This window comes from Battus philenor, unplaced genomic scaffold (genome assembly GCF_028537555.1).
Source record: "Battus philenor isolate CCGP_79_NKW_IND1 unplaced genomic scaffold, ilBatPhil1.0.hap1 SCAF_10, whole genome shotgun sequence".
NCBI classification, from domain to species: domain Eukaryota; kingdom Metazoa; phylum Arthropoda; class Insecta; order Lepidoptera; family Papilionidae; genus Battus; species Battus philenor.
The window spans coordinates 13,208,881-13,235,437 of record NW_027181662.1 but is presented as its reverse complement, the minus strand read 5'-3'; the positions used below and the strand labels follow the sequence as shown (position 1 = coordinate 13,235,437).

The 26,557-nt window shown below is 33.9% G+C and overlaps 1 protein-coding gene across 1 annotated transcript in view; it reads left to right on the top strand.

Annotated features, from left to right (window-relative positions):
- CCHa2 (CCHamide-2) overlaps nt 1–26,557 on the top strand; it is a 47,038-nt gene that overhangs the window by 11,173 nt on the left and 9,308 nt on the right. Inside the window, exon 2 of the mRNA XM_068769110.1 lies at nt 14,531–14,605. Within this exon, the coding sequence (XP_068625211.1) occupies nt 14,536–14,605 (70 nt within the window). The 5' untranslated portion in view covers nt 14,531–14,535. The remainder of the gene's footprint in view (nt 1–14,530; nt 14,606–26,557) is intronic.

The following is a 26,557-nucleotide window of genomic DNA, read 5'->3' as shown; positions in this document are numbered from 1 at the left end:
TTTGGCTATCGCGGTACCGGTCTATTAGACACGGCGGCTAAACGAAGCGTTGCCGGATCCACGCTGTACTCCTTGTTGCTTAAGTTAGGGCAGCCGATGCGTAGTAGCGTCATGACTGTGAAACTTGCTGACGGTGTAGTGCGTGACGTGACAGTCAGACTGGTGGACGTTGTGGTGATGCTCGCGGGCGCATCAATACCTATCACATTTATAATTTTTCCAGATGCAGTTAACAATGAAACATTGCTAGGCATTGATTTTATACGTAAAGCTGGTTTGGTTATTGATATGTTTAATGAAACGTGGTTCACAGCTGATCAACCTCAGGTCATTCACCCCTTGCGTTGTGAGAAATCACGTAACTTCATCGGGTGCGCCTCTGCCGACATGTTGCGTTCGGACGAGGGTATGATGCTGTCACCACCTGAAAGAGTAAGCCTTGCGCAGACATTGCAGGAATACGAGGACATTTTCCGAGAAGGGGGAGGACCGACGTCGTTCGCTGAACACCGCATTGACACCGGCACCCACCCGCCGATCGCCGTCCCGCCGTACCGCCTGACGCCTGCGAAAAAAAAAGTTATGGAGGCTGAAATCAATAAGATGCTGTCGGAGGGTGTCATCGAAGAGTGTGAGTCTCCGTGGGCAGCACCAGCGCTGTTGGTACCTAAAAAGGATGGGTCCTACAGATTTTGTGTGGATTATCGCAAATTGAATTCCGTCACGAAGGTTGACTCCTATCCGCTTCCGGTGATCGACGATCTACTGCAGTATACTGGCAAAAGCTGTTTCATGAGCACCATCGACCTCAAGGCAGGTTACTGGCAGGTTGCTGTCAAGGAAGAGGATCGCGACAAGACCGCCTTCGTGTCACCATTTGGCGTTTTCAGATTCAAGCGTATGCCTTTTGGCTTGCGCAACGCTCCAGCGACGTTCCAGCGTCTGATTGACAGGTTTCGTTCAGGGTCTGCTTTAAAGGGCGTGACTATTTTAGGTTACATAGACGACCTCATCGTGATCTCTGAAAACTTTGCTCAGCATCTACAGGATCTTCGAGCTGTTTTCGATCGCCTTCGTGTCTTCAGCCTGTGCGCCAATCGAGCTAAATGCGTGTTTGCTAGAGAAAGTGTTAAGTATCTAGGTCACGTGATTTCGTCTCAAGGTCTATCGCCGGATCCTGACAAAATCAGCGCCATCGTCGATATGAACGAGCCAACGAATGTGAAGCACTTGAAATCCTTCTTACAGACGTGCTCGTGGTTTCGCAAGTTCGTGCCGAACTTCGCAAAGGTTGCGCAACCATTGACTATGCTGACGAAGAAAGATCAGTCTTGGTTGTGGGGCGAAGCTCAAGTCACCGCGTTCTTGGAACTTAAGAAATCACTTACCTCTTCTCCAATCCTCATCCAGCCAGATTATAGTCTTCCTTTTGTGCTTAGGACTGACTCGAGCAGCTATGCTCTAGGTGCAGCTCTCTTGCAGGGGGAGTCGCCGCGCGAGGAGCGTCCGATCGCGTACGCCAGCCGCCTTCTGACTTCGGCGGAACGAAACTACTCAACCACCGAGCGTGAAGCTCTTGCAGTTGTGTGGGCAGTCGAGAAGTTTCGCGGCTACATCGATGGTCATCCCGTGCGCGTCGCCAGCGACCACCAGCCCCTGAAGTGGTTACTAACCTTGAAGTCTCCTGCAGGTAGATTGGTCCGTTGGGCTATGAAGTTGCAGTCTTTCGATCTCCAAGTGGACTACACCCCAGGAAAGGCAAACGTCATCGCAGATTCTCTCAGTCGACCGCCATGCGTTGAGGAGGCTCGAGATGCTTGTGGCGTCTGTACGGTGGTGGTTGAAACGCCACGATGGGAGGCAACCGCTCTTCGTGAAGATCAGCTCGCAGATCCTGAAATCGCGAAGATTATCCTGGGCCTGGAGGGAAAGGAAGAAGTGGAGATTGGTAGGTGGACAGATAGAGGTTATCATATGTCAAAGGGGATACTTTACCGATATACAGAAGCAGAAACGGAAGAACCGCAGCTTGTTGTACCAGTCAACCGTCGGAAGCAAGTTATGGTTGAATGTCACGACGCTGCAACAGCTGGTCACGGTGGTGTTGATAGGACTTTGCATCGTATTTCCCAGCGGTTCTATTTTCCTGGAATGCGTCGTTTTGTAGCGGAGTATCTCAAGTCTTGTACTGAATGTCAGCGTTACAAGCCTTCGAATGAGAAGCCTTCAGGCTTGTTGCAGACTCCAGTACCCGCACAGCGCTTCGAAGTTGTAGCAGTAGATTTGTTCGGTCCACTTCCTAGGGGTCCCAAGGGTGAACGTTGGGTCCTTATCGTCGAAGACACCACCAGTAAGTGGGTAGAGCTGTTTGCGCTTACTGAAGCTACTGCTGAAGCTTGTGCTAAAATCTTGATAGAGGAGGTTTTCCTTCGTTTTGGTGTTCCTAGGCGATTAATTTCTGACAATGGTGTCCAATTCGTCGCCGATGTTATGCAGAAAGCCATGTTTGTTTTGGGTGTTAAGCAGAATCTGGTGCCCCTGTATCATCCAGAAGCGAATCCTGTGGAGAGGAAGAACAGGGACCTTAAGGTGCAAATGGCTATCCTCGTGGAAAATCACCATCAAAAATGGCCTGAAGCTCTGCCATTTATTCGTTTCGCTTTAAACACATCGTTGACAAAAGCAACCCAACAAACTCCTGCATACCTGACTTTTGCTCGCGAACTTCGCTCACCAATTGCAGCTCAGACGGACTTGCGTGCAGTTGTCGAAGCGGAGAACTACGTGCCGCAAATCACACCTTATCTGCTAAGACTCGCAGATACTCTCCAGTCCAGCAAAGAAAGTATTGAACACCAACAAGACCTCCGCAAAGCTGTTAAAGATAAAATTCGTAAAAGTGACAGTCTCGACGTCGGCGACCTCGTATTGATGAAAACGCACGTTCTCAGCAACTCTGCAAAAGGAGTCAGCGCTAAGTTCGTACCTAAACGAGACGGGCCTTACGTCGATCAGAAGAAAGTTAGCCCAACTACGTACCTGTTAGCGTTTCCTGATAAGTCCGACATTACTATTGGGAAGTATCATGTCTCTGACTTAAGACGCTATCATTCGCGAGAGGGTGAATGCACTAAGATTCCTGAGCCTGTGGCTCCAAAACGTCCTCGCGGCCGACCGCGAAAGCTTGTGTCGGTTTGACCAGTTGTGAGGTCACTGGTCCTGGTCAAAAGGGGGAGTATGTAATAATATTGCTATATAAAAACCCGCCAGATGTGAAAGTTCCCGCGGACGTCGTCACAACGCTTAACCTTTTGTTTGTCTCGCCCACTCGTCTCGCTCACTCGCACGGCGTGCACGATACGCGCTCTTGCTTGCTCTTGGCAGGTAGCCAAGACGCGCAGCACGTGCGCCTGCGGCCGTTGGAGTTCGGGGAGTCGGATTTGAGCCATGGTTCGATGCGCAACCTCGCGTAGGCGAATTATTCATTTTCCGCGCACAAATTGTTTTAATAATTAAATAAATGTGTTTCTACATCACATACCTTATTTTGAATGGTGGTACGATCTTAATTTATAGCTTTATTTTTTTTAGTTTCTGTTCAAATGAAAAATATCGTAAACAGTATATACAAGGTTATTATATTTTTTTATAAGCTTTAAAACTTTTACACATATTTTTAATCATCATACACAGTGTTATCACTCTAAAATACGTAACATTAATTTATTATTTCTATTGGAATACGAAAGGACAATAACTTCTGACAGTACATTGTTGTCAGGGACATATCGTGTATATAAGGTATACCGAAGTTTGAAAACGGATTTCTTTACTATATTACATTATTAATATGTCAAATATTATTACTAAAACTATTGATTTTTAGTAGCTGTATCAGGTTTTAATTTTATTTTATAATCTATCATTAATTGACAACAAATGTTCTATACATTCATCTTTTAAAGCCTCTTTTACATCCATGAGCAAATACTGTGTAATACAGTGTAATGCGTAGTTTTATTTGTATTAATAGTACTTAGTTGGGACGCTTTGATGTGGCTACAACCTTCAATAGAACAATTCTGTGTTTCAGTTTGAATGAAAATTATAATTTATGTTTGGTGCCATCTTAAACAATTATCAACTACATTTTAACAAAAACTCTACCATTCCTATTGCGATATAAAAGTGTTTTCAGTTGTACAGATGTACCAATGAATATATCTCGCAGTACACCAATATAACTCATTATAAAGACAGAATTTACGTGTCGATTGTTACTAGAGTTCGTAGATAGTTGCTACATCGATATATCAGTGAATTTGTACAACGTATCGAAAGTTTAAATTGCATTTCCTTAAAAGCGGAGGTTTTAGATGTCTGAATTTTATTAACACATCTAAAATTTATTTTTGTTAAATTTTTTAACTCTCACGCGAGAAAGTTTAAAGTGTTATGTATGCACTTGCTTGCAAATTTTAGAAATAATAAATAACGTTATGATATTATAACGAAAAGGCATTTTTAAAATTCGAATTACTTGTAAAAATTATTATCAATTACTATATATCCAAGAAAACTTTGTACTACTTAAAGTTATTGGTATGTTTTTTTCACATTCACATCGAGTTTCAGAATAGTTACTTTATATAGGGTGATTAGATACTGGTGAAAAAAAAAATTAAAGCATTTCGCTGACAAATGAGCTTTATAATCACTCTCGTGAACTTTTTATATCAATAACCAATCATACTAGCTGCAGTCGCATTCTAATAAAGACTTGACTATCGCATTACGTATACATTTATTGGAATATTATATTCAGCTCTAATGATTTCAACAAACCAAGAACAATTGTCAAGATCTTTGAAAGATGTTGGATATATGTCTATTGGTATCCTACAGCTGAAATGACGATGTGAAATTAAAGTAATCAAATTAGGTATAAATATACATCAAATGTGTTTTCCGTGTAAAACATGATGTATGTATTATAATATTCGAGATAGAACAATGAACAATTGTAAACATGATGGTTTTAAATCACCGGAGGATAAAATATCATTACGTTTCCACGCGTAACTTTTGAGTAATTTGGAAGCAAATTTCACACCATTGACACGATATCCTTGTTTACTTCATCATGGTTGAAATCTTCGCAATAATATATGTATTTTGTATTCATACGTCACTGTATATATTGACGACTTGATATTACTACTTACTGACTATTTGTTGTAATTAGAGTGATTCATAAGAATTAAATAACAATTTAAATTAAACTAGGAATGTTTGACGTCATACTCACAACAAGGCAAATAATAACAAATTAAAAATTGTTTAAACTAGTACACTAATAAAACCTCATCGTAGCACAGACTCATTCCATATTTCGCCCGCTTTTTTACGAATATATAGATAAAAAACACGTAGTCATACATACAGATTCTCTTACTTAGACACACGCACACACGTGCACAAACAGAAGGATGTATGTCATAGAAGAGTTTAATTTTCAGGTTACTTGTTTTTTTATTTGTGTTTTGTTTTTTATCATTTTAGTACTAGGCGTATAATTATGTAAATTGTATACGAAGAATCTATTAACCTAATATACTAGTTTTTCTTAGTTTAGAATAATAATTCTTACCAATTTTAAGACTCATGACAAATTTTGTTTCTAATAACTATTGTAATTAATATAACTGTTGGATAGGAGCGCCTTTAATGCGTTGCATACGCGACCATTAGCTTTTCACATCCCTAGTACAGGCAGCTATCTTTTGATCATTAATATAAATATGAAAGTACATCATTAGTGTGGAAAAACAAAAAAAAAAATGTTAATACTCTTTAATCCTAACATTTTTGTAATTAAATCATTTGAACAAAATATAGTTTAACTAACTACCTATTTTCATCCGAATTAATAGTAAGAAGATAAAAAAATGTATATAATTGTTAAAGTGAGTTGATTGTACCGGTTTTAATAATAACATGATATATATGAAATTGAGTCACATCAAAGATTTATTATGGAAAGGTAAGAATCATCGGGGACCAATGGCCATGCATATTAATGCGTGTATAAAATTTATTAAAGGATTCTTGGGACTGATTATGCTTCTCGGGTCTATTACAAGATATTTATTTGTTGTGGAATAATATTTTTGTAACGGTATATTAGCCCTTTTACACTTATTTTTTATGTAATACATTTACAAATCTAAAATTCATGTAGTAAAAAACGTGGCGAAAACCGCATGCTAGATGTTAGTATGCAACAAACTGTTTTTTCTTTATTCTAATTATAAAAATATCATAAGTATCGTATCATAAGCAATAGTAGATATTCATTGTTGTTGACATCTAGGCTACCATTACGTCCTTTATATAAAAATTAAAAAAAGAAAGCAACCGATCGTGACGTTTAAGCCAGTCATTTTATGGAGGGTTTGTCTTCGAACGGAGGACCTTTGGATTCCTCGGCTATATATTTTAATTGGAAATATACAATAACTTCTCGCAATACATTGTTATCAGGGGTATATGGTAAAAATAATGTAATATATACAGAAGTTTGAAAACGATTTTTTTACTATATTACGTTATTATTATGTTATATATTATTATTAAAACTATTGATTTTTGGTAGATGTATCAGGTTCTTATTTTATTAAACGGTTTTATCTAGTTCGACCCGTACGGAATTTGTTTATATGGGTCAAAATTAGAAATTGAAATTTAAGCACCTTCCCGTTGTCAGATTGATCTGAAATTTGGTACACACATTTAATTTAGATGACAGTACAATATAATAAAATCAATAACATTATAAATCTAAGATGGCCGCCGATACAAAATGGCGGATTACATATTTTTCCTTAACTCCCTCAATATGGGTATCAAATGAAAGGGCTACACTAGTAAAACACGAAGATTATGTCAAAATTTAAAATTCAAGATGGATGCCGTTAAATATGGCGGACTAGGTACATATTTTTCCACAACCACCACAATATGGGTATCAAAAAACCGTTTAACTTAAAAGTTTTGTAAATATATTTATTTATCATTAATTGATAGCAAATGATCTACAAATTTATCTTTTAAAGCCTCTTTTACATCTATAACTAATCATACTGTGTATTGCGCAGTTTCATTTGTGTTAATGATACTTAAATATTCCAGTTTGGTGTGGCTACAACCTTCAATAGAACAATTCTATGTTTCAGTTTGAACGAAAATTATAATTTATGTTCGGTGTCATTTTAAACAATTATCAACTACATTTTATTAAAAGCTCTACCATTCCTATTGCGATATAAAAGTTTTTTCATTTGTACAGATGTACCAATTTATACGTCTTGCGGTACATCATTCGGAAATATTATTCATTTTAGATATATAGTGAGTTACTTTTTTATATCATAAGAATAATTTCAAATGAATTTAATTCATAGAGACTAGAATCAAATTGAAATAACCTATTATGAAAACTTTCAACGTACATGGCTACGAGGGTGACATGCGCGCCGTGATATGCAAAAACTCTGCAACAAATTGTTTCAAAGTCGAGTTTTCTTATTTGTAAGACTATTTTGCCTTCTTGCCTCTCAAAAGCATTACTTTATATTTAATTTCTCATAGGTAGAAAGTTATACTTCAAAAAAAAATATTGTCAGAACGACAATGAATAGAAAAGATTTTTTTTGATAATTTTTATTTTGGAAGATTGGGTAATTCTTCGAGTGGTTTCTATTACATATAATGTTGCGGTCAAATTTACTTTCTAATATGTATTATGATTAAAATGACAACAAATTTCTGAAAGGAAAATCATGTAGTACATATTTCTAACGGATTTCGAATTACATTAGAGTTAATTTTAGTAAGGGGATTTCTTACATATTTGTAAGCATCTTATTCGATATCTAAAAAGGGAAAAAGTGAATTGTTTATCAGGCAATGGTAGCTCAGCGGTTGAACACTGTGACTTGCGATTGTAGGTCACGGGTTCGAATCATGGGATACAATCTTATTTATAATAATTCATCATACTTTGTGCCACTGCTATTATCACTGCTTATAAATAATTTGTGTACCATAATACTACATTGCGATTGCCAACCCGCCTGACTTTGGCAATCATGGTACATCACCCCATGGATATCTTTAGGGGAGACCTTGCAGTGTGCGTCTGTGTGCTGAAAAGGCAAAATAATAATTAATTATTTATTCGTTTATTTCAATGGAAATAGTTTCATTACAACATTTTAGTGTTCTACAATGTCTGTTCAATACAATTATTCATACAATGTTGTAAAGTACAGATATTCGAATTCTAATTAAAACGTCTGGACAATGTAAAATTTTAACAAGTTTTACAAGGGATTTTAACAAGTTACTACATTTAAATGGTTTGTAGTTAATAAACAAACTTTTTATATTTGAAAAATATACTAATATTTAATGTAATACATATTTGACTCTGTGTTTGGCACTAATCGGTGTAACATAACTTCTGAAGATGCCCCGTGGAGGGGTGAAACACGTGTTGAGTGATTTGACGGTGGTAGTTGTGTAATTCGCATTGTTTGCCGCATACGCATTTATCAGCGGGCTGGCGGGCGGTGCACTTTGTTGCATGACTACCACTGCATGTGCGGAAGTGGCTAAATATTGGTCCTTTTCTTACATATTTGGTTTTATACAATAGACACCTCCTGATAGATTTCTCTCGATGGAGATATACCAATCGCCTGGTTATACAAGCGGAGCGTGGTATTACGGTATACAGAGGTGCCGCTGCTTATCCTGTGAAAATTTGTTTATGAGCAATAGTAGTTCTATATAATTAATGCACAATGTGTAAATTATATAAGACTGCATCTTGGAAATTGAACACGCAACCTTCGATCGCAATTCTCAGTCCTCTACTGCCGAGTTACCACTGTTCATCCTTACATTTTATTGCATACTTAAGCATTACTTAGGTATTTGTGTTAATCTATATTAATTACATGAACTTTACAAAATTCTAGATGCATTTAACAATAATTTGATAAGAAAATCACAATGAAATTATTTCTCATAAACAATCGTCAATGTTTTAAATCGGTAACCTTTTTAATAACAATAAATGGCGTTTTTAGCAACTATTAACTATACAAAATTTCAAATAAAGAATAATATTATTTTTATAAACATACATGGTTAAATCTCTTATAGAAATACGACATAGATATTAAAAAACAATTTTAAATAGTCAACGTTCTAGAGACATGTCAGTAAATTAACACTTAATATAATCTGTCGTTTATTTTGGGAAATCCATTACAAAAGATAAGTAAGTGCGAATATAATCGCGTTATCCCAAGTGAAAATATTGCGGTGGCCGTTCTTATGTCAATTCAATCTAATTACACGTGAAAACGCTTTGTAACACAAAAGCTACAACCTGTATAATTATTCAGTAAACAGGCTGTACTTTTTTTGTTATATATCATAGAAATCTGATTGTTAAAACAATATTAATAGACATATACAGGGTGTTCAGTTATAAATGTTGAAGCTTGAAAGGCATGAATATATAGTTCATTTCTTATTAATTAATGTATCGTATAATGTATCTAAAAATAATGGTTATAGAAATAATAAATAACGATATCCATAATAAAGTAAATAAAAGTGTTTCCAACTTAATCATGTTTACTATTTGTCCCTGCAGGTTTCTTACTAACAGAAGTTATTGGCTTGTCGCATTCTAAGGGAAAAAATAAATTGACGTCAGATAGATCAGAGTGCTTGTGTTATATAGGTTAATAAGAAATAGGCATAAAATATTTAATAGAATAAGACGTTATCTTGCGGAAGTCCATCCTAAGTAAGAAAAGGACCAATATTCAGCCACTTCCGCACATGCAGTGGTAGTCGTGCAACAAAGTGCACCGTCCGCCAACTCACTCTGTATTTGGCACTAATCGGTGTAACATAACTCCTGAAGATGCCCCGTGGAGGGGCGAAACACTTGTAGAGTGATTTGATGGTGTCGGTTGTGTAATTTGCATTGTTTGCTGCATACGCATTTATTAGCGGGCTAGCGGGCGGTGCACTTTGTTGAACATTTTTAAGCATTTTAAAGATCTTTCATTATATATTAATTTGCAGTCAGCTATACATGTTGTATAATGAATATGGCTGGAAATGGAACATGAAACGAACCAATGTTAGTTTTACACGAATGTTTTAAAAATCCATTTCTTATTACTCCAAACTCAATAGAGACTGATTTAGTGTTTCATTCGCGTCTCATTCGCATTGAATGAATGTAAATTGATAATTGAATGTGTGTGAAACATGAGATAAATTAAATAAATTTGTGGACGCTTGTAGTTAGAGAAAATATTTAATTAATGACAAAATTAATACAATAGATATACGGATGTCTTGAAAGATTAAACGTGGTTACTCTTAGATACCAAAATGTTAATGTATGTACATGGTCAATATCTGTGCTAAAAGGATGTGTCAATGTTTGAATGTTTATGTTATTGCTTCTGTATGCTGAGAGGCGCCTAAACGTAATCTAAACGGTCTGCCATTTTTAATAAAACTGATTGGGTTTTGTAACGTTGCAAGTTAACGTCCCATAGATATTAATTAAAATTTTTAACAAAAAATATAACAACGAGAAACATCTCATAAATCGCAATACAGCAAAAAATTGTTCAACCCTTGGCGGGGAACGTTACATCTCAAGTGGCATGGGGTCGTAGAAGCGTGTTATAGGTTCAGCGGATCTATGTTTTTATAACAAACATTCCAATGCGCCCGCGCACCAGCCACAGAGTTTTACAGCATTGCCCAGCAGGAGGATCCTGGCAGGGTCGCCAAGTGTGCCGTTATGAAGCTGTTGATGGTAGGTGAAAGAAAACAGCAACTCGGCAGCAGAAGAAATATATATATATATTTAATTAAAATAGGTAGTGGGTAGAAGGCCTGGTCTGATTTTGCATCGCAGCTCGGTACTCCCCTGATGATGACGGTAGCCAGCCGCACGATCTCCAGCACTGATCAGGCGGCAGCAAGTTGAGAGCAGGGAGCGCCGGTAGTTCACAGGATGTGTTTCACCTACCATCAACAGCCTCATAACGGCACAGTTTAACGAATACTGTCCGCAAATACTGAACACTACGCAAATTGCGGAAATAAACACTCGAACCTTCTTATTATTGCAACTTCGCGAATCAACTCTACTACCAAAATTGCGAGTATTTAAGACACAAGCTAGGTCTGGCGAGCCACAACACTCATGCCAGAAATAATGTTTAATATCGTGAGATGTCGTCTTTGAAAATCATCTAAAATAAAAAATAACTCGTCGCGACTAAACTTTGTCTTCAAAAAGCTATTATATTCGTAATGGCTTTCAAAGTTTCACAACAGGCTTTACTATTCTTAGTTTTAGATTTATAACTTTTTCTGTATTATATATTTGCGATCGTAAGTCGTAGGGTCGATTCCAAGGATACAGTCTTATATAATTCACACTTGGTGCATTAATTATATAGGATTGACACTTCTCACAAACAAGTTTCCGTAGAGCGTCCTCTACATATCATAATACCACTCAGCAATCGCCAACCCGCCGGCCAAGCGTGGCGATTATGATGTATCCCTTCATAGTGCCTTGCAGTGGGCATCTATAGGTTAAAACGACGAAGACTTTATACACGATATTTTTATTGTTTTATTACACACACACATGTACTACAAATGTATGACAGCTGGGGACAGGTGTTTAAATTTACTTTACAATGTATGAGGAAAGAAAATTGTTTTTCTATTATTTTTCTGCATTTTTCTATTTTGCTATCCACAAGCGTTATTGCACGTAACCGTCTCGAAAATACGAAACATCCATAACGATAAATAAGATTATTTAAAATTTTTATTTATTTATAATATATAAATAGTTTGGTTATTAATTTCGTTAGTAATTCAAATATTTTAATAAAAAAAACTGTTACTATTATTATAATTTTACAAAGAAATCTTTTTAGATACATAATTGAATAACGGTTCGTTTTCTTTGTAATTAAAGTGTAACAAAAAGAAACGTTGTTCTTAAAGAAACCTTGCAAGTTGAAAGGTTTTCGGTACAATGGAGTTTAAAAGAAATCAATGTATGCGGGTAAAAAAATTAATGGAGAAATTGAATTGTTTATTTAATATTTAAATAAAATAGCGTGGCATCAGATTTATAAATAAGCTATAACGAATTCAATGAATCTAGTCTATCATAGAGTACTATCACGAAGAAATTAGTCTTTAGTTTTGTTTAGATAGTGAGTGAATATGGTAGACAATTCACTTTCGTGTGCCAACTAACAAACTCGTATTACTCCGAAAATGAATACACTAGATATTATATAACACGTTTTTATTATTATCGACAAAAAAGTAACTTCATAGCATTACATTGATTAGCCGTACAGGTGATAGGTTCATTGTGTTGTAGGGAGAACCGGGTACGTTGGTCGGGAATGAAGACACACATAGCAGATTTATGAAGCCTCCTTGCAATTCACTTGTTTTTACCTTCACTGGTCAGACTTCTTTTACTCCTAACACATTTTATATGAGCTACCGCTTTAGAGTGGCGTTTCAAAATTGTTTTCCCTTGACCTACCTTTCTTGTACTAAAAGGAGAGAAGAAATCCAGAAATCGCTTAGTTCTCATAAACTCATTTATTTTACTAGCTACGATACCCTGAAGATAATCAGTAATATTCTTTTATAAAATAGTCAATAATATCAACTTAATGAATTGTGAAATAATTTTCTCTCTCTTTAATCATGACCCTCGTGGTCATAGAAGAGGGTCGAACTATTATTTGATATCTTATAGATTCAGGCGTTACTTTTCGGGATTCCATCCTAAGTAAGAAAGGGACTAATATATAGCTACTTTAGCTATTCAGCAGTAGTCGTGCAATAAAGTGCACCGCCCGCACGAGATTGTTTTCGGACGGATTCGGTGTTTGGCACTGGTCGGTGTAACATTACTCCTGAGGATGCCCCGTGGAGGGGTGAAACACATGTTGAGTGAATTAATTACACAACCACCACCGGGTTGTGTAATTCGCATTGTTTGCCGCACGAGCATTTATCAGCGGGCTGGTGGGTGGTGCACTTCATTGCACGACTACTGCTGCATAGCTGAAGTAGCTATATATTAGACCCTTTATTACTTATAATTTAATATTTCATTAACATTAGCTAAATATTTTTATATTTATTTACGACAAAATAATAACATTAATGTTGTATATGGTTAAATAAAATGATTTATAAAAATAGAGGAATACCTGTACGCAGTGCTTACGTAATGTGACTACAAATCCGCCACAGCCCACGTTGGGAATTGTTTGTTTAACAGATAATTATTTATGCGTTTAATTTATAGTGATCTATTACGTATATCATAAGAAGATCGCCCGTCGAGTACACTTTTAAACATTTAAAATGGAGCTCCTCCTTCGACGTTTCTTATTACCTTGTGGTGAAGTTTAACAGGTTAGGTAGGCAATGTTAGAGACAATACCTAGCGAGCAGAGGCACAAAAAATAAAACGGTTGGATGAAAGAAGCACACAGTTTATTTAAAAGTCATCCGTCTACAACTTCAGATATACCAACGTCGTAATAAATTATTTGTCATGCGAATGAAATAATTTTTACATAAAACTTTCACCACACATTTGTACATACTAAACATTGATTCAAAATTGTTATAAGATAGTTTTTAATTCTATTTTCCATCACAGCACTAAAGATTTAATCACAAACAACAACGCATATGTAACTTGACGCCGACAGCCATTCTTATATTTCATAATATTTTTCGGCGTGAGACGCAGTTTTGACAAGCACATACAAATCATACGCCGCGCGTCCTTAGATTTTGCGCATGCGCAGACCGATGGATAGACAGATAAGCGAAAGCATTTTGACAACTGTGATTATTTCGCCACAAATTTTCCGACTTGAGAAGAAACCACAAGCTCAGTCGGATTTTTTTGTAATACAGCAGTTTAATATAGCAATTAAACCACATCATTTCCAAGTATTATTTTCTCGTTAAAATGTTTTATACAGTTACAAAACTTTTTTCTTTAATAAATTTATATATTTCTTGATAGTTTATAAAAAAGATCTACAGATGAAAGAAAAGAATTACAGAGCGAAAGAGATAAAATATGATTTGTGAATAAAATAACTATGATAATTAATAATTATTTTTAACAGATTATGTCGTAAAAATCTTTGTAATGCCAATAGCCGTAAACATTGATTTATAGAAAACCTAAATAGAACATACACCTCGATGTAATTTGTTGCAAATTTCTTTTATTTTTTGTATAATATTCCCGTTAATTTAAAAGTTATTACAGAAATTATAGAATATTACTGGATTTTATAATTTTTATAAATTTATTACAATATTGCTTTATTTTTTTTGACAGGTAAAATGGCGCAAAAAGCATTGATGCTTATGCTTGTTGCGCTGCTGATATTGTCCGTTGGAGTCAACGCAAAACGTAAGTGAATTTTTATTATTCTAATGCAATTATCATCAATACAGCATACATAAGTTCTGGAATGGGGAAAACACAGACTGCAACTCAATAATAAGACGTTCATCCGCAAGACGGACAGACGATCTCGTTGAAGTCGTTGGAAGATGCTAGAAGCAGGACGCTCTCAACCGGTCTTTTTGGAAATATATAGGAAAATCCTCTATCAGCGTGACTTATGGCTGATACGATGATCATGACGATGACAGCATTATGTAGCCTCTTAGTTGCATCAAACAGACATAAACCAATTCTTGCCATCCAAAAACATTAAAGAATGCATTTTTCACTTTTGTATAAACATATGACTCTTCGTTACACGTCGGAGAAAAAATCACAAGGGAATGGCTTAATTCTGAAAGAGGATAACATTTTTGTCAAACTATGTACTCAAAATTATAGCGGAAAAAATACGTAATATATCACCGTATCACCTGATTTAAGTTTGTCGTTGATTAATGGGAAAACCTGTATATATATTAAACATGTGTTGTAACATATGTCTGTGTGTATCTATCGGCAGCAATCAACGTTTTTTAACCGCACCATTCATGTTCTGGTTACGCGTCGGACTTCATTAGACCTTTTCCAGTCGGTTGCGAATTACTCGTCTAATCCAAAAGAAGGTAGATTGTTACGGCCTCTTTATTTCGACCGCATGCGAAAAAGGGATAATACATTGTATTTGCTACGAAAATTTGAATAGGTTTCGATCTTTTACAAATTCAAAACATAATCCACCAGACTTCTTGTAATTTTAATGAGTCCAAAAATAAACATGTTCGAAAAATAACATGTATTTTTAGGACAAAAAATCTATAAAAACGACATACGTTTTCATTCTTAACCTTTTTTTAACACTTTCTTGTTCGAGATGAAAAATGGCGTTGTAGTCGAAGTTGAAGCGCACAGACTCAATAGGTTCCTATTCACTATGACCCTGTAGGATCATTCCATTCTCGAGCTGCGCGGATTTAATTGGAATGTATACTTTAATTGGAAAATGTAATTTCTTGGACCTTCTTTTTCCTCGTTTCTCCCACTCTGGGGCAGGGACGTTATAATGCGGGTGCAAATATTTTTTAATTCTCTTTCTCTTTTTTTCCCACATCTCAAAAAATCTTCATCCTTTTATTCTTCACCTTCTGGTGTTCTTTCATACGTAGTCTTTCTTCGTCTACATTCTGAATTCAATTGGTCCTTATTTTGTAGCATATATTTATCTGTTTTGTTCATTTACAATTTTTGTTTACACCTTTTACGTCTTTATTTATTCAATGACACGTATTTTATTATGATTTACGTTTTGTTTTCTTGTAGTCATAATTACCCAACCCTTTATTTTAATCATTGCATTTGTTTCTAGCAAACGTCTGCTGCATAACTCTTTGAAGAACCTTGCAAATGTTTCTTATATTTTATGACGTTTGTCGTCACCAATGAGGGAGGCGACACTTCTCTGTTCTTGAGGATCCTTTTACAAAATATAGAATTTACCCATTTTCCGCTAAAGTCACTGGGTGTGAAACAAACGTGTTTGTTATAAACAATCTTGTTAAAACCGTTTAGAAATCATTGATATTTTATCATAACCTTACTTAATGATTCTATTCGCAGATTGGTCTTACGCTAATATACCCTTCTTTATATAAGAAGAATAAAAGTGGCTGTATCTATTTCAGTTCTAGTTTTTTTTTAAATGAGGATTATGATTATTCAGAAAAATTGCACATGACTTTATACAAAAATTCTTTAATAATTGTGAGAAATTTTAGGAAATTAATTATTCGGTGATTTATTGCTTAAATATTATTTATTTTCAGCTAACGAAAAATCACCTGAAATTGTGAAAATGATAATTTTAAGTCATGTCAAGTCATTTTTTTCTCTTTATATCTCTCTTTAATTGTAAACAAATACTTGATTGCGTAAATCACGTCTTTGCTCACTGAAACTATTTACCGACAATCCTAAACTGAATTAAACATTTTATCATTAATCATTTTAATTGCTTGATTGTTTATATTAAGTTTCGTATATTTTTAATCAAAGAAATTGTAGATTTACTTTAGTGAACCGATTAACAATTTGTGAAAATGTATAGACCATAAATAAAACTGTAGCATCTTTGAAAACCACATTCAAAACTTATTGCGTAAATATAAATTTACATACCAAAGCCGTGTAGCATAACTGGCTTGTATATTTCAAAATACAACCACGTAATGAATAAACTAGGAGGTAAGAAACAAACTGGAACAAACAAAGTGTTTACACCAACAAACAGCGCAGGCCCGTAACTTCACATCTGATGCTTTAAAGTCAACTGAGGTATTAGGTTTGACTTTATATGCAAACTTTTAATGTTGCTTACGTCGGTTTTCAATTATTCCTTTGAATATTTTATTAAGCACGGCCTCTGTCAAAAGGTAAATTACTCTATTTCACAGTATGTTGAATGTGTTAAAAACATAGTAATACAATTATCATTTATTATATAATTTATATAATAATTTTGGAAAGGCCTATGGCTTGCAGTGAGAGTCTATCGACTGAAAAGGAATAAGAAAAAGAATACAGTCATCAAAAAATTCTAAACCAAGTAGGAACTCAGATAGAGATCCTACTTGGTTTTTCTTAGTAAGTGAGGCAGTACTAGCTAAATTATACTTAATTTTTGAACTTTAGCTTAAAATTAAGTTTATGTTAGTACGTAATGCGCCATCTAGTGAGAAGAAGTGACAAGAAACTCATTGGGGTTTGTAATTTTTAAAAAGATTTTTTCTCTTTAAATTAGAACAATTTTTATTTAAAAAAAATTACCTAGAAAATATTACTTTGCAGTAATTAAAAAGTATTTGATATCTCTTACTAATTTAATCTCAAATAGATTTGTTGATTCGTCACTGTAAAATTATTAAATTTTCAAAGTACCAAAAACATAACCCTTTCACATCTCTGTAACATTAGGCTGACATTTTCCAATTGTTATGTAGTCACGGAAATTTCAAAGCCAAAGTTCTGCTCATCAGTCAAGTCACATTAGAGCAATGTACAACTTGAATTGTTACACTTTTGCCATCATTATTTTGATAATAGGAATGAAAATTAGTTATAAATTTCGGGTCCAATTATTAACTTTATTATATGATGAGATAAACTATTACTGTTTTTAACTAGTTATATCGAGACATTAGGGAATGTTGTACAATACTTTTTAATTATGATAAAAGTGTTTTGAATTAAAATTGAATTAGACATAAAACATAATGATTTACAACTTACACACATATTTTATTCGGGTTAATGCCTTAGTTTAGTTGAAGGCTTTGCATGCGTTTATTTTCTCGTTCTCGCTTGGTAGTAAGTAGAGATGTCTATGTACATCTATTTTTTTACAAGATAATTGTTTGTGCCCTTTTTCACTTTTTAATATTAACGGTAAATATAAATATAGTAAAAAATGTGTGAATAATTTTAAAAGTCTCAACAGAAACTGAAAATGCATTCAGTTATTTGAAAAAGTCACTATTAATAGGTGAAAAATATTTTCGTAAAATCGAGTTAAGTTTTACTTCGTTATGATGCGAAGGTGGGTTGACATTTTCAAATTGAGTAATTATAACACTGCTCGCAAATACTTTCATAAATTTGGTATTACATAAAAAAATCAAAACTATTTTATTATAGTTTATTTGCATTTTATTCTATTATGTACATATAATTTTGAACGACAATTCTTGTAATTGAGCACAAAAAACTTTTCTTTGACCAATTTGTTTTCACACTTGAAAACATCCATCTGAAGATGTAAAGAAAAGGTCCCGTAGAAGATGCATGAACACTTCCTAATCAATAACCTACGAAAGATCTCGTCCAATATACCTCATTGTACAACCCGAGGATGGCAATATGCAGTAGGGATGAGAAGGTGATCACACGAAACGTAATCTTAAAAGCTGGACATAGAGAGTTGTTAATATAAATTAAAAGACATTTTGTTACTCAAACACTGTAACATGTAAAAACGTAAGCAAAAAAATCGTAAATAATTAACGTAATAGTAAAACAAGAGCACGGACGCTAATGTCAGTGGGACCTCCATACCTCATTGACTGAAAGACGAAAGACTACGATCAACGTTTATTATGGGTAAAGACTTACGGCGGCAAAATATAGTCTTTAACATTAGTAAGGTCACAGTCACTTTAAGAGACACGAAAATAGAACGCTCGGAAATTTCCGAAAACCGAAAATTCCGAAACCTAATTCAATCTCGAAGATAATTATCTACGAGACTGATTTAGTTTGAATATTAATATGAATTACCGATCAAATGATTTTAAGAAAATTGAAGAATAATATAACTATAATATAATTATTCACAATCATTTTTATGTTTATATGTAATTGGTATCATTTATAATGATCATTTGTGCAAACTACGGGCATAATTCCAAAATAGACAAATTTTATACAAACCAGAAATTAGAAATTAACATAGCGAGAAGCCCACAACAAATTCGGTAGAGTTTTTAATTGAAGATTTGGTTTTATAAAACAAATAAAAAAAAATGATAAAAACTCTTAGTGGCTTAACAAATCATGTAATGGTATATGCTCGGGATTTTTCAACGAAATAGAAGCAAAAATAAGAAGATCCGTAGACTAATGAAAGTGACCGATAAAGTTCAGCGAATTAGCAGCGGGCAGGCAACCGTTTTGTAAAGTTTAGACCACGGACCGGCAAATGACACCAAGATGACATAAATGCAGACCACTTTCAATCGGTACTATTGGAATTAGGGGAGGCATAAGTTCAACAGCGCACATCTTACGGCAGAAATGATGAATTTATAAAAAAAAACAACAGAAAATCTAGACACGCCAGTGTTAGCCATTTTAACGTCGTTAGAAATGTATCCATGAGCTATAGATTTCTGTAGGGTACAGATCGTTTTGATGTGGGAAATGTTCCATGTCATGTTTAGTTTTAGAAGAAGTGTTGCAAAGAATACAGTTTATACTCCATAACGCTCCTATCAATATGTGAACTACACAATACAATTACATTAGTTTTCACATACGATGTGAGACGTGTCTAATCTTTAGGTTATTTAGTGAATCTTGTGTTAACTTAATGTTCTTAACAATGAAGTAAAAGTTTAGGTAAGAGATAACATATCAGCTACTCGATCAGGATATAAGACGATCGTAGAATTATCTTTTTTGGTTGGTTAATAGTTTGAGGTTTTACAAAGTTTTCTATAGTTATTTCTTCTCAGTTTTACTGTTATTGGTACTGGTCTTCTTCTAGTAGTGTAGGTGAGAACTACAGCATTTACATCGATGGATGATCTAGTAAATGAAATAATTCTTCTAATATATGTGTGTCATATTTAAGCTACTAAAACATATACGATGTTACTTATTTTTCTCTCTAAGGTACGGCTATCAAGACGTCATTGATAACATCCATGGTTCCTTCTCGAAAAGAATAAACCTTCCCACTTTTATCAATAATAGATTCGTTAGAACGTACACTTAACTAGATCTCTTAACGCAAGAGGTACTTTTATCTTAACAAGAGTGGTTGTACTCACAGTACAAGACGTTTTGATCCACTTGGGCAGGACATGCTTTTAGGTTTCTTTCACCATTCAGTTGTAGAGGATGTTTTTTTCCCAAGTAATATCTGTGTTGTCTCATCGTATGTCTTACCGACATACTTCTTCCTCTACGAGGTGCGAGAGCAAGCAACGAAGAATATAAGCTCTTTACGTGATTCATCTTCTCGTCTCCGAAGATTCAGCAAGTCTTGTCAGAGCAACCGCCGGCAAGCCATGTGTATGTTCCTTTAACTGTCCCTGTTGTTAATTAGACCATGGTTTCTGAGCCTCCTACCTAGACAAGGCGAGAACAAGTTGTGGAAATCTTATGAATTACTTCAAATAAACGCTTGTGGCTATGTTTCCTTCGCCGTGTTTTTTTTTAAACACGTCATCATGAGGTTTGTTATTTTTTTTTATAAAAATGTATATTAACTTACCTTTATCTTTTACGACTCCGACTTCGTTCAGTCCTTTCCATGTCCCAAGCGTCCTAATTTGGAATAAACTCCCATTAGAAATTAGAGATTCATTAAATCGTTATTGTGTTCGAGCAGTAGCAGTCTAGCGGTTGAGGATTGAGAGTTACGATCGTAGATCGCGGGTTCAATTCCCGGGATACAATCTTATGTAATTATCACTTTGTGCATTAAGGATTGCCATAGCTCATAAAGAAGTTTCTAGAAGATAGGCAGCAGCGTCCCCTGCGTACTAAAATACCACACTGCGATAGCCAACGCGCCTGTCAAGTGTGACGATTAAGGTATATCCCCATAGATAATTTTGGGGAAGTCCCATGTCTTGATAAGGGCAACTAAGGGCAGAAGCGAACGACGAAGTAGTTATTTGCTCAAACGAGAAGTTTTGAGACCTATTAGCGTAGGAAATCATTTAATCATCTTTAGCCTTTAATGTATGTTTAACTTATAGATATATTATATGTAATTATTTAAGAATGCGTCTATTAATAATTAGACGAATGGTGAAGTATTTGTTTTGAATATATAATGCATTATATCTTGTGTTTTGGATTATTTTTCTATCACATTTACACCTGCATATCTGTTATCTTTGTACTTTTGTTATTTGAAAAGGCATTATTCTATAAGGCATAAGCTTACCATAAAACCTAGTGTAAATAAATCAAATATTAAGTAAATTAATTTTTACATATGCCATAGAGTGCATAGTGTTTAGTTAAGTAGGAAATATCGTATAAAACATTCAGTCCGCCATAACACTACGTATAAAAAGCATGAATAAATTAATAAATAAGTTCATGTTTTTAAACATATGCTATACGTGTATATTCACTTAGTTCTTGGTTACGTGGGATTCCCCGCGGCGCTCGGATCACGCACCGCCACGTGCAGTGATTCTATCGTCCGTGGTTCGTTAAAGCTAATCGGATTGGTTGCTTGTTTACCGTTTTAGTCGCTTCCGACACGAGTCTGTTTATTTTAGAATTAAGATGCACTGGTTATGTAATCAACAATATCATATATTACAGTAGGTTTTGTTTCATAACAATGTAAGGAATATAACTTTGTTTACTTAAGGGGTTACGAATCTTGAACTTGCCGTGCTGAAACAGGTATGTTGATATTCGACTTAATTTGAAATTAAAGTTACACTTACAATTTTTAAGTATACAATAATTGGTAATAAACGTAAAAGTTTTGAAGAGGTGAATCTATTACCTTTATTTATCCTACATAAAGGTAATAGATTCACCTATATAATAGATTCACATATATAATAGATGTACTATTTCCAAATCATCTTGTTTAAAGTAATCACTTTAAAAACAGTTCCTTAATTTATATTTTATATTGGAATTAGACAGGCCAATAACTTCCGGCAGTACAGTCTGCAGGGATACATAGTAAACATTATTTATATAGATGTGGTGATGCCGTTATTCTAATTATGATAACGCTTTTGACACCTTACTTTATTTATTATTTCTGAAGCCTGAACTTTTAAATGCGCAATAGTCCTGTACATATTTTGACATTTATGCAAATAACATAGCATTAACAAAACAAGAAATATAAAAAAAACTTTTATTTACAAAACTAAAATAATTTTTACGATTTTTAGCAAAGTTGTGGAGTTCTTCCTCTAGGGCCGGTAGGTCTAGGAGGTAGTACCAACACGAAGTCCGAAGTAGAAGTGTACATATTTATTCGAGCTAAGCCTGTATTTATATAGACGTAAATAAACAATTTTATTTCGGTGGAATTCCCCTTTTTGAAGCGCTAATGATGACGTAATGTTGCTGCCATAATATCGATGTAACTAGACAATTATATTTCTGAGGAATTTCCTTTTTCGATGCACCTCTGACGATAATGTAATGTTGTAAGCCTTCAAAATTATTGTAGTTTTTAATGTAGTTTATAAGATACCGTTTGATGATTTTCAGACTAAAAATTATATATTGAGTTGTTCATATGATTTTGAGTTTAACAGCTTTGTAAATCTTTAATATATCTTCACAAAAATAATCAGTGTTTAATCACGTGATTAAGGCAGCCAATTAACAGCTGGAATTTATTAAATCAATATTTTTTTTTTGCTCAAAGAATATTTTACTCGGCCATATTTAAACGTAAACATTTTACTTATTGTTTAAAAATCTTTACAATAAAAAATGATTACATAAGTTAGTTTCTTATTGCGAAAAGCAAGACATTAGTAACAATATGATATATTTTCTTACTTACTACATCCTAACACTTCTTACTTTCATTTTCCTCGTCTTCGTTTCAACTCATAAACGCCCACTGTAAGTCATAGGTCTCTTTCAAAGATATCTATGACAGCATTATATATGCTGGGGAGGTGGGTCTGCGATCGCAGTGTCGCATTAGCTTACGCAGAGGTCGCTGCGGCTCATCTTTAGAAAACTTGTTTTTGAGTAGTAACAATCCCATATATTTAATGCAAAAAGTGTGATTAATATAAGATTGTATCCGGGAATCGAATCCGTGACCTACGATCGCAAATACGTTCTCTATCGCTGCTCCTTGCTATCTTTTACTAATCTATTGATTTTCATTGACTTCAAATATGTTATTTGACAGCTAGAGACGTGTATTTAAATTTACTCTGTGGTTTATATGATAAATGGTTTATGAACTATGTTGGTATTTTTTATATTTTTTTCTGGGCGCGCATACAAAAAGTAAAACTGGAAAAAGTAGAAGAAAATAGTAATAACAACGCTTTTCCCGCACAGACATTTTACAATTACGAAAAAGAATGAAAATCTTTTTCATTTACCGCTTTCACTTCTACTATTTTTCTGTAGTACCGGTCGTACCGGCGCAAAGAATAATCCTCACCATCTTCTCTCGTGGTTGCCGTTAGAGCCGGCTAAAGGAGAAAGAGAATCCCCTAAAAATATTTCAAATTAAAAACAAAGTCTGCCAAGACTTATATCAAGCGTGGCATAAAGACAAGAAGACCAGGAGTCCTCGGCGGCTCCACTATTCCTAGCAGCCATGGTAATGGAGAAGGCAGCAAGCTGCTCATTGTCTGTGAAAAAGGCCTATATCTAGAAAGAGACCTATGTCTGCAATGATGATGATTTTTCTCGAAAATTCTTCATATAAAGAACCTTCTTCGCGCCATAATGAAAATAAGAAATATAACATTTGGCCAAATTTGCCGTGAGGTCCTCGAGTCTTGTGATTAGCAATAAGGTGATTTATTTTTGTATATATATAGGTTGTTTCAGTGGCGTAGATATGGTATTTAGGGCCTGGGGCAGATTGGGGCTTGGTGCCCCCCCCCCTCCCCTAAAGAGTCTAAATAATTTCAAAATTCAAAACAAAATGTAGTAAATTTATATTTGGTTCAAAATAATAATAAATATATATAAAATAACATTAAATCTTAATAGAATTTATTGGGAAAATTTAAAAACGAACATTCCTCGCTTTTTGGCCTGCAAAGTCATTTATCACATTTTCAAAATCAATAGTGTCGACTAGTTTATGTTCTATTGACATTATTGTAAGATTATTTAATCTATTTATCATTAAATAGTCTTGCAATAATGTAATAATTTATTATTCTGTCATTTAGGGCCCTTTTAAAAAACACTGTGTTTTGCGAATGAAAGGCTTAAACACTGTGTATATTATAATTTGTAACCGTTAACGTTTTTTTTAATGTTTATGTTATTTAACAACTTTTTTAGCAAAAAAATACGGTTGTAAATGTACGGTTTTCATTTTTCTTTTAACATTTCATTATTCATCATTAGAAAAAAAATTCAAAAAAATTATTTTCAACTTTGGGGCCCCCCTGTTTGTGGTGCCTGGTGCGGCCGCCCCGCTCGCCACCCCCTAGCTACGCCACTGGGTTGTTTCATAATACACATACGTAAAAGATTTAAAAAGAAAGAGCTTCTAAGATATGCTATACACAGTTAAAAAAGCAATTTGAAAATTATGATTAATATATTAAAATTAATTATTGTTAGCTTAAATTTGCGCTTACGCTCACGCAGACTTTGTACCGAGTTATTGGGCTATTTCATTTCAATAGAAAAAATAATTAGTATAACCTATTTCTGTGTTATGGGAAAAACATGTGAAAACTTGAGTTTTACTCTTTTGAAGCTTCTACTACCACATTTCAATCAACTTGTTTAGATTAATTTTGACCAAAATGAAAATTTATTTTTATTATTACGTATTTTTTATTATTATGTTATTAATAATTAATGGAGGATTATTCTTTTTATTTTTATAGCCCGTAATTATAAATTAGACATCGCCAACCCTGACCGATAAAGTACCTTGTCTGTATCAGATCTATGTCCGGTTTGTACAAGAGTCGTACATTTGCGACTTATTTGCCTCGCCTATTTGTTTGGGCGCATAAATACGCACGGTGTTTGTGGAGCGAGAGGTCTTTGTATGCTCCCATAACTAGGTTGCAATTAATCCGATCAGTGTCATATATGTACAAATGATCAAGATTTTAATTCTATACGTGAATTTTCAGCGCCTATGATGTCGCAAGCTTTGTTTAGTGAATTCAAAATATTTCACGAAATAGATTATAACGTCTCTCCCTTGTTTGAATTCTGCCTATATAAAGGATCAATATATTAATGTTAGAATAATTTATATCCTATATTGAAATGCCAGAGGTGAATAACTTCTGACAGTATAAACTTTGCAGGGACGAATATAAAACAATAATTAACTTTAAAATGTAGTACTTAATATATGATTAATTATTTATTATTTCTGAAACCATTGTATTTTGTATAGTTAGCACCGTAAATTGATTGACAGCAAACAACAAAACTTTCACTATTTTAAATCTTCTACACTTCTTACCAATTTACCTTCAGATATATACACATATTTATATAAATAATGAACAATAATTTCGATCTAAATATAAAACAGTTATTTCCAAAACACGTTTATTTTAATGCTTCTTGCCAACTTTGATAGTTGTGTTCAAAAAAGTTGATACGTTAGTTATGTAATAATACGGATATTCAAGATGCTACAAAATAAACACTTGACAACAACAATAACAGCTAAAAATTATTTATAGATATTGTAAATGGAAGCCGCACAGAAATGATGTATTTTTCTCCATAAGAACCTTCTAGAAGATATTATGAAAATTATTAAAAAGATTATAGAAATTGATAGTCTTTCACATCATGCATATAAATATGAATTTACTTATATATTCATTAAAATAAAAAATAAAACTTGGTTTAATTTCATATAATAATATACCGCGATGACATTCCTAAAAAAATATTTTAATTTGCTTAAATTTAATTCATTCGTATTTATTTTAAATCGAAATATATTATTCTATTAAATATTCCCTTATAATTAAAGAGCAAATATGAGTCAAGAAAAAGTACAAGGTGTTTTTACATCCGCCATTTGGAAAAATGTGATTGATATTTTAATAAAAAATTAACATTTAATCTTCAAATTAACATTACATCCATCACATCTTATGCTTTCCCATACATCAATGTAGAAGAGTTAAATAAAAATAAATAAAATTCTATTATATTGTATGGACTAAAATGTTAGTGACACACATGATAAATATAAGAAATAAAAAAATCGTAACACTTAAATTTCGTCTTCAATAAATTAACAAATTATTCATAGGTCTAAGTGTACGCATATATAACAAAGGTTTACAAGATATCTTAAACCTACCTTTTCATAGTTCTAAATCTAAAATTTTAAGTATTTTATTAAATAAATATATTATAGCATTCGAAAGTTTTAAATTGATCTAA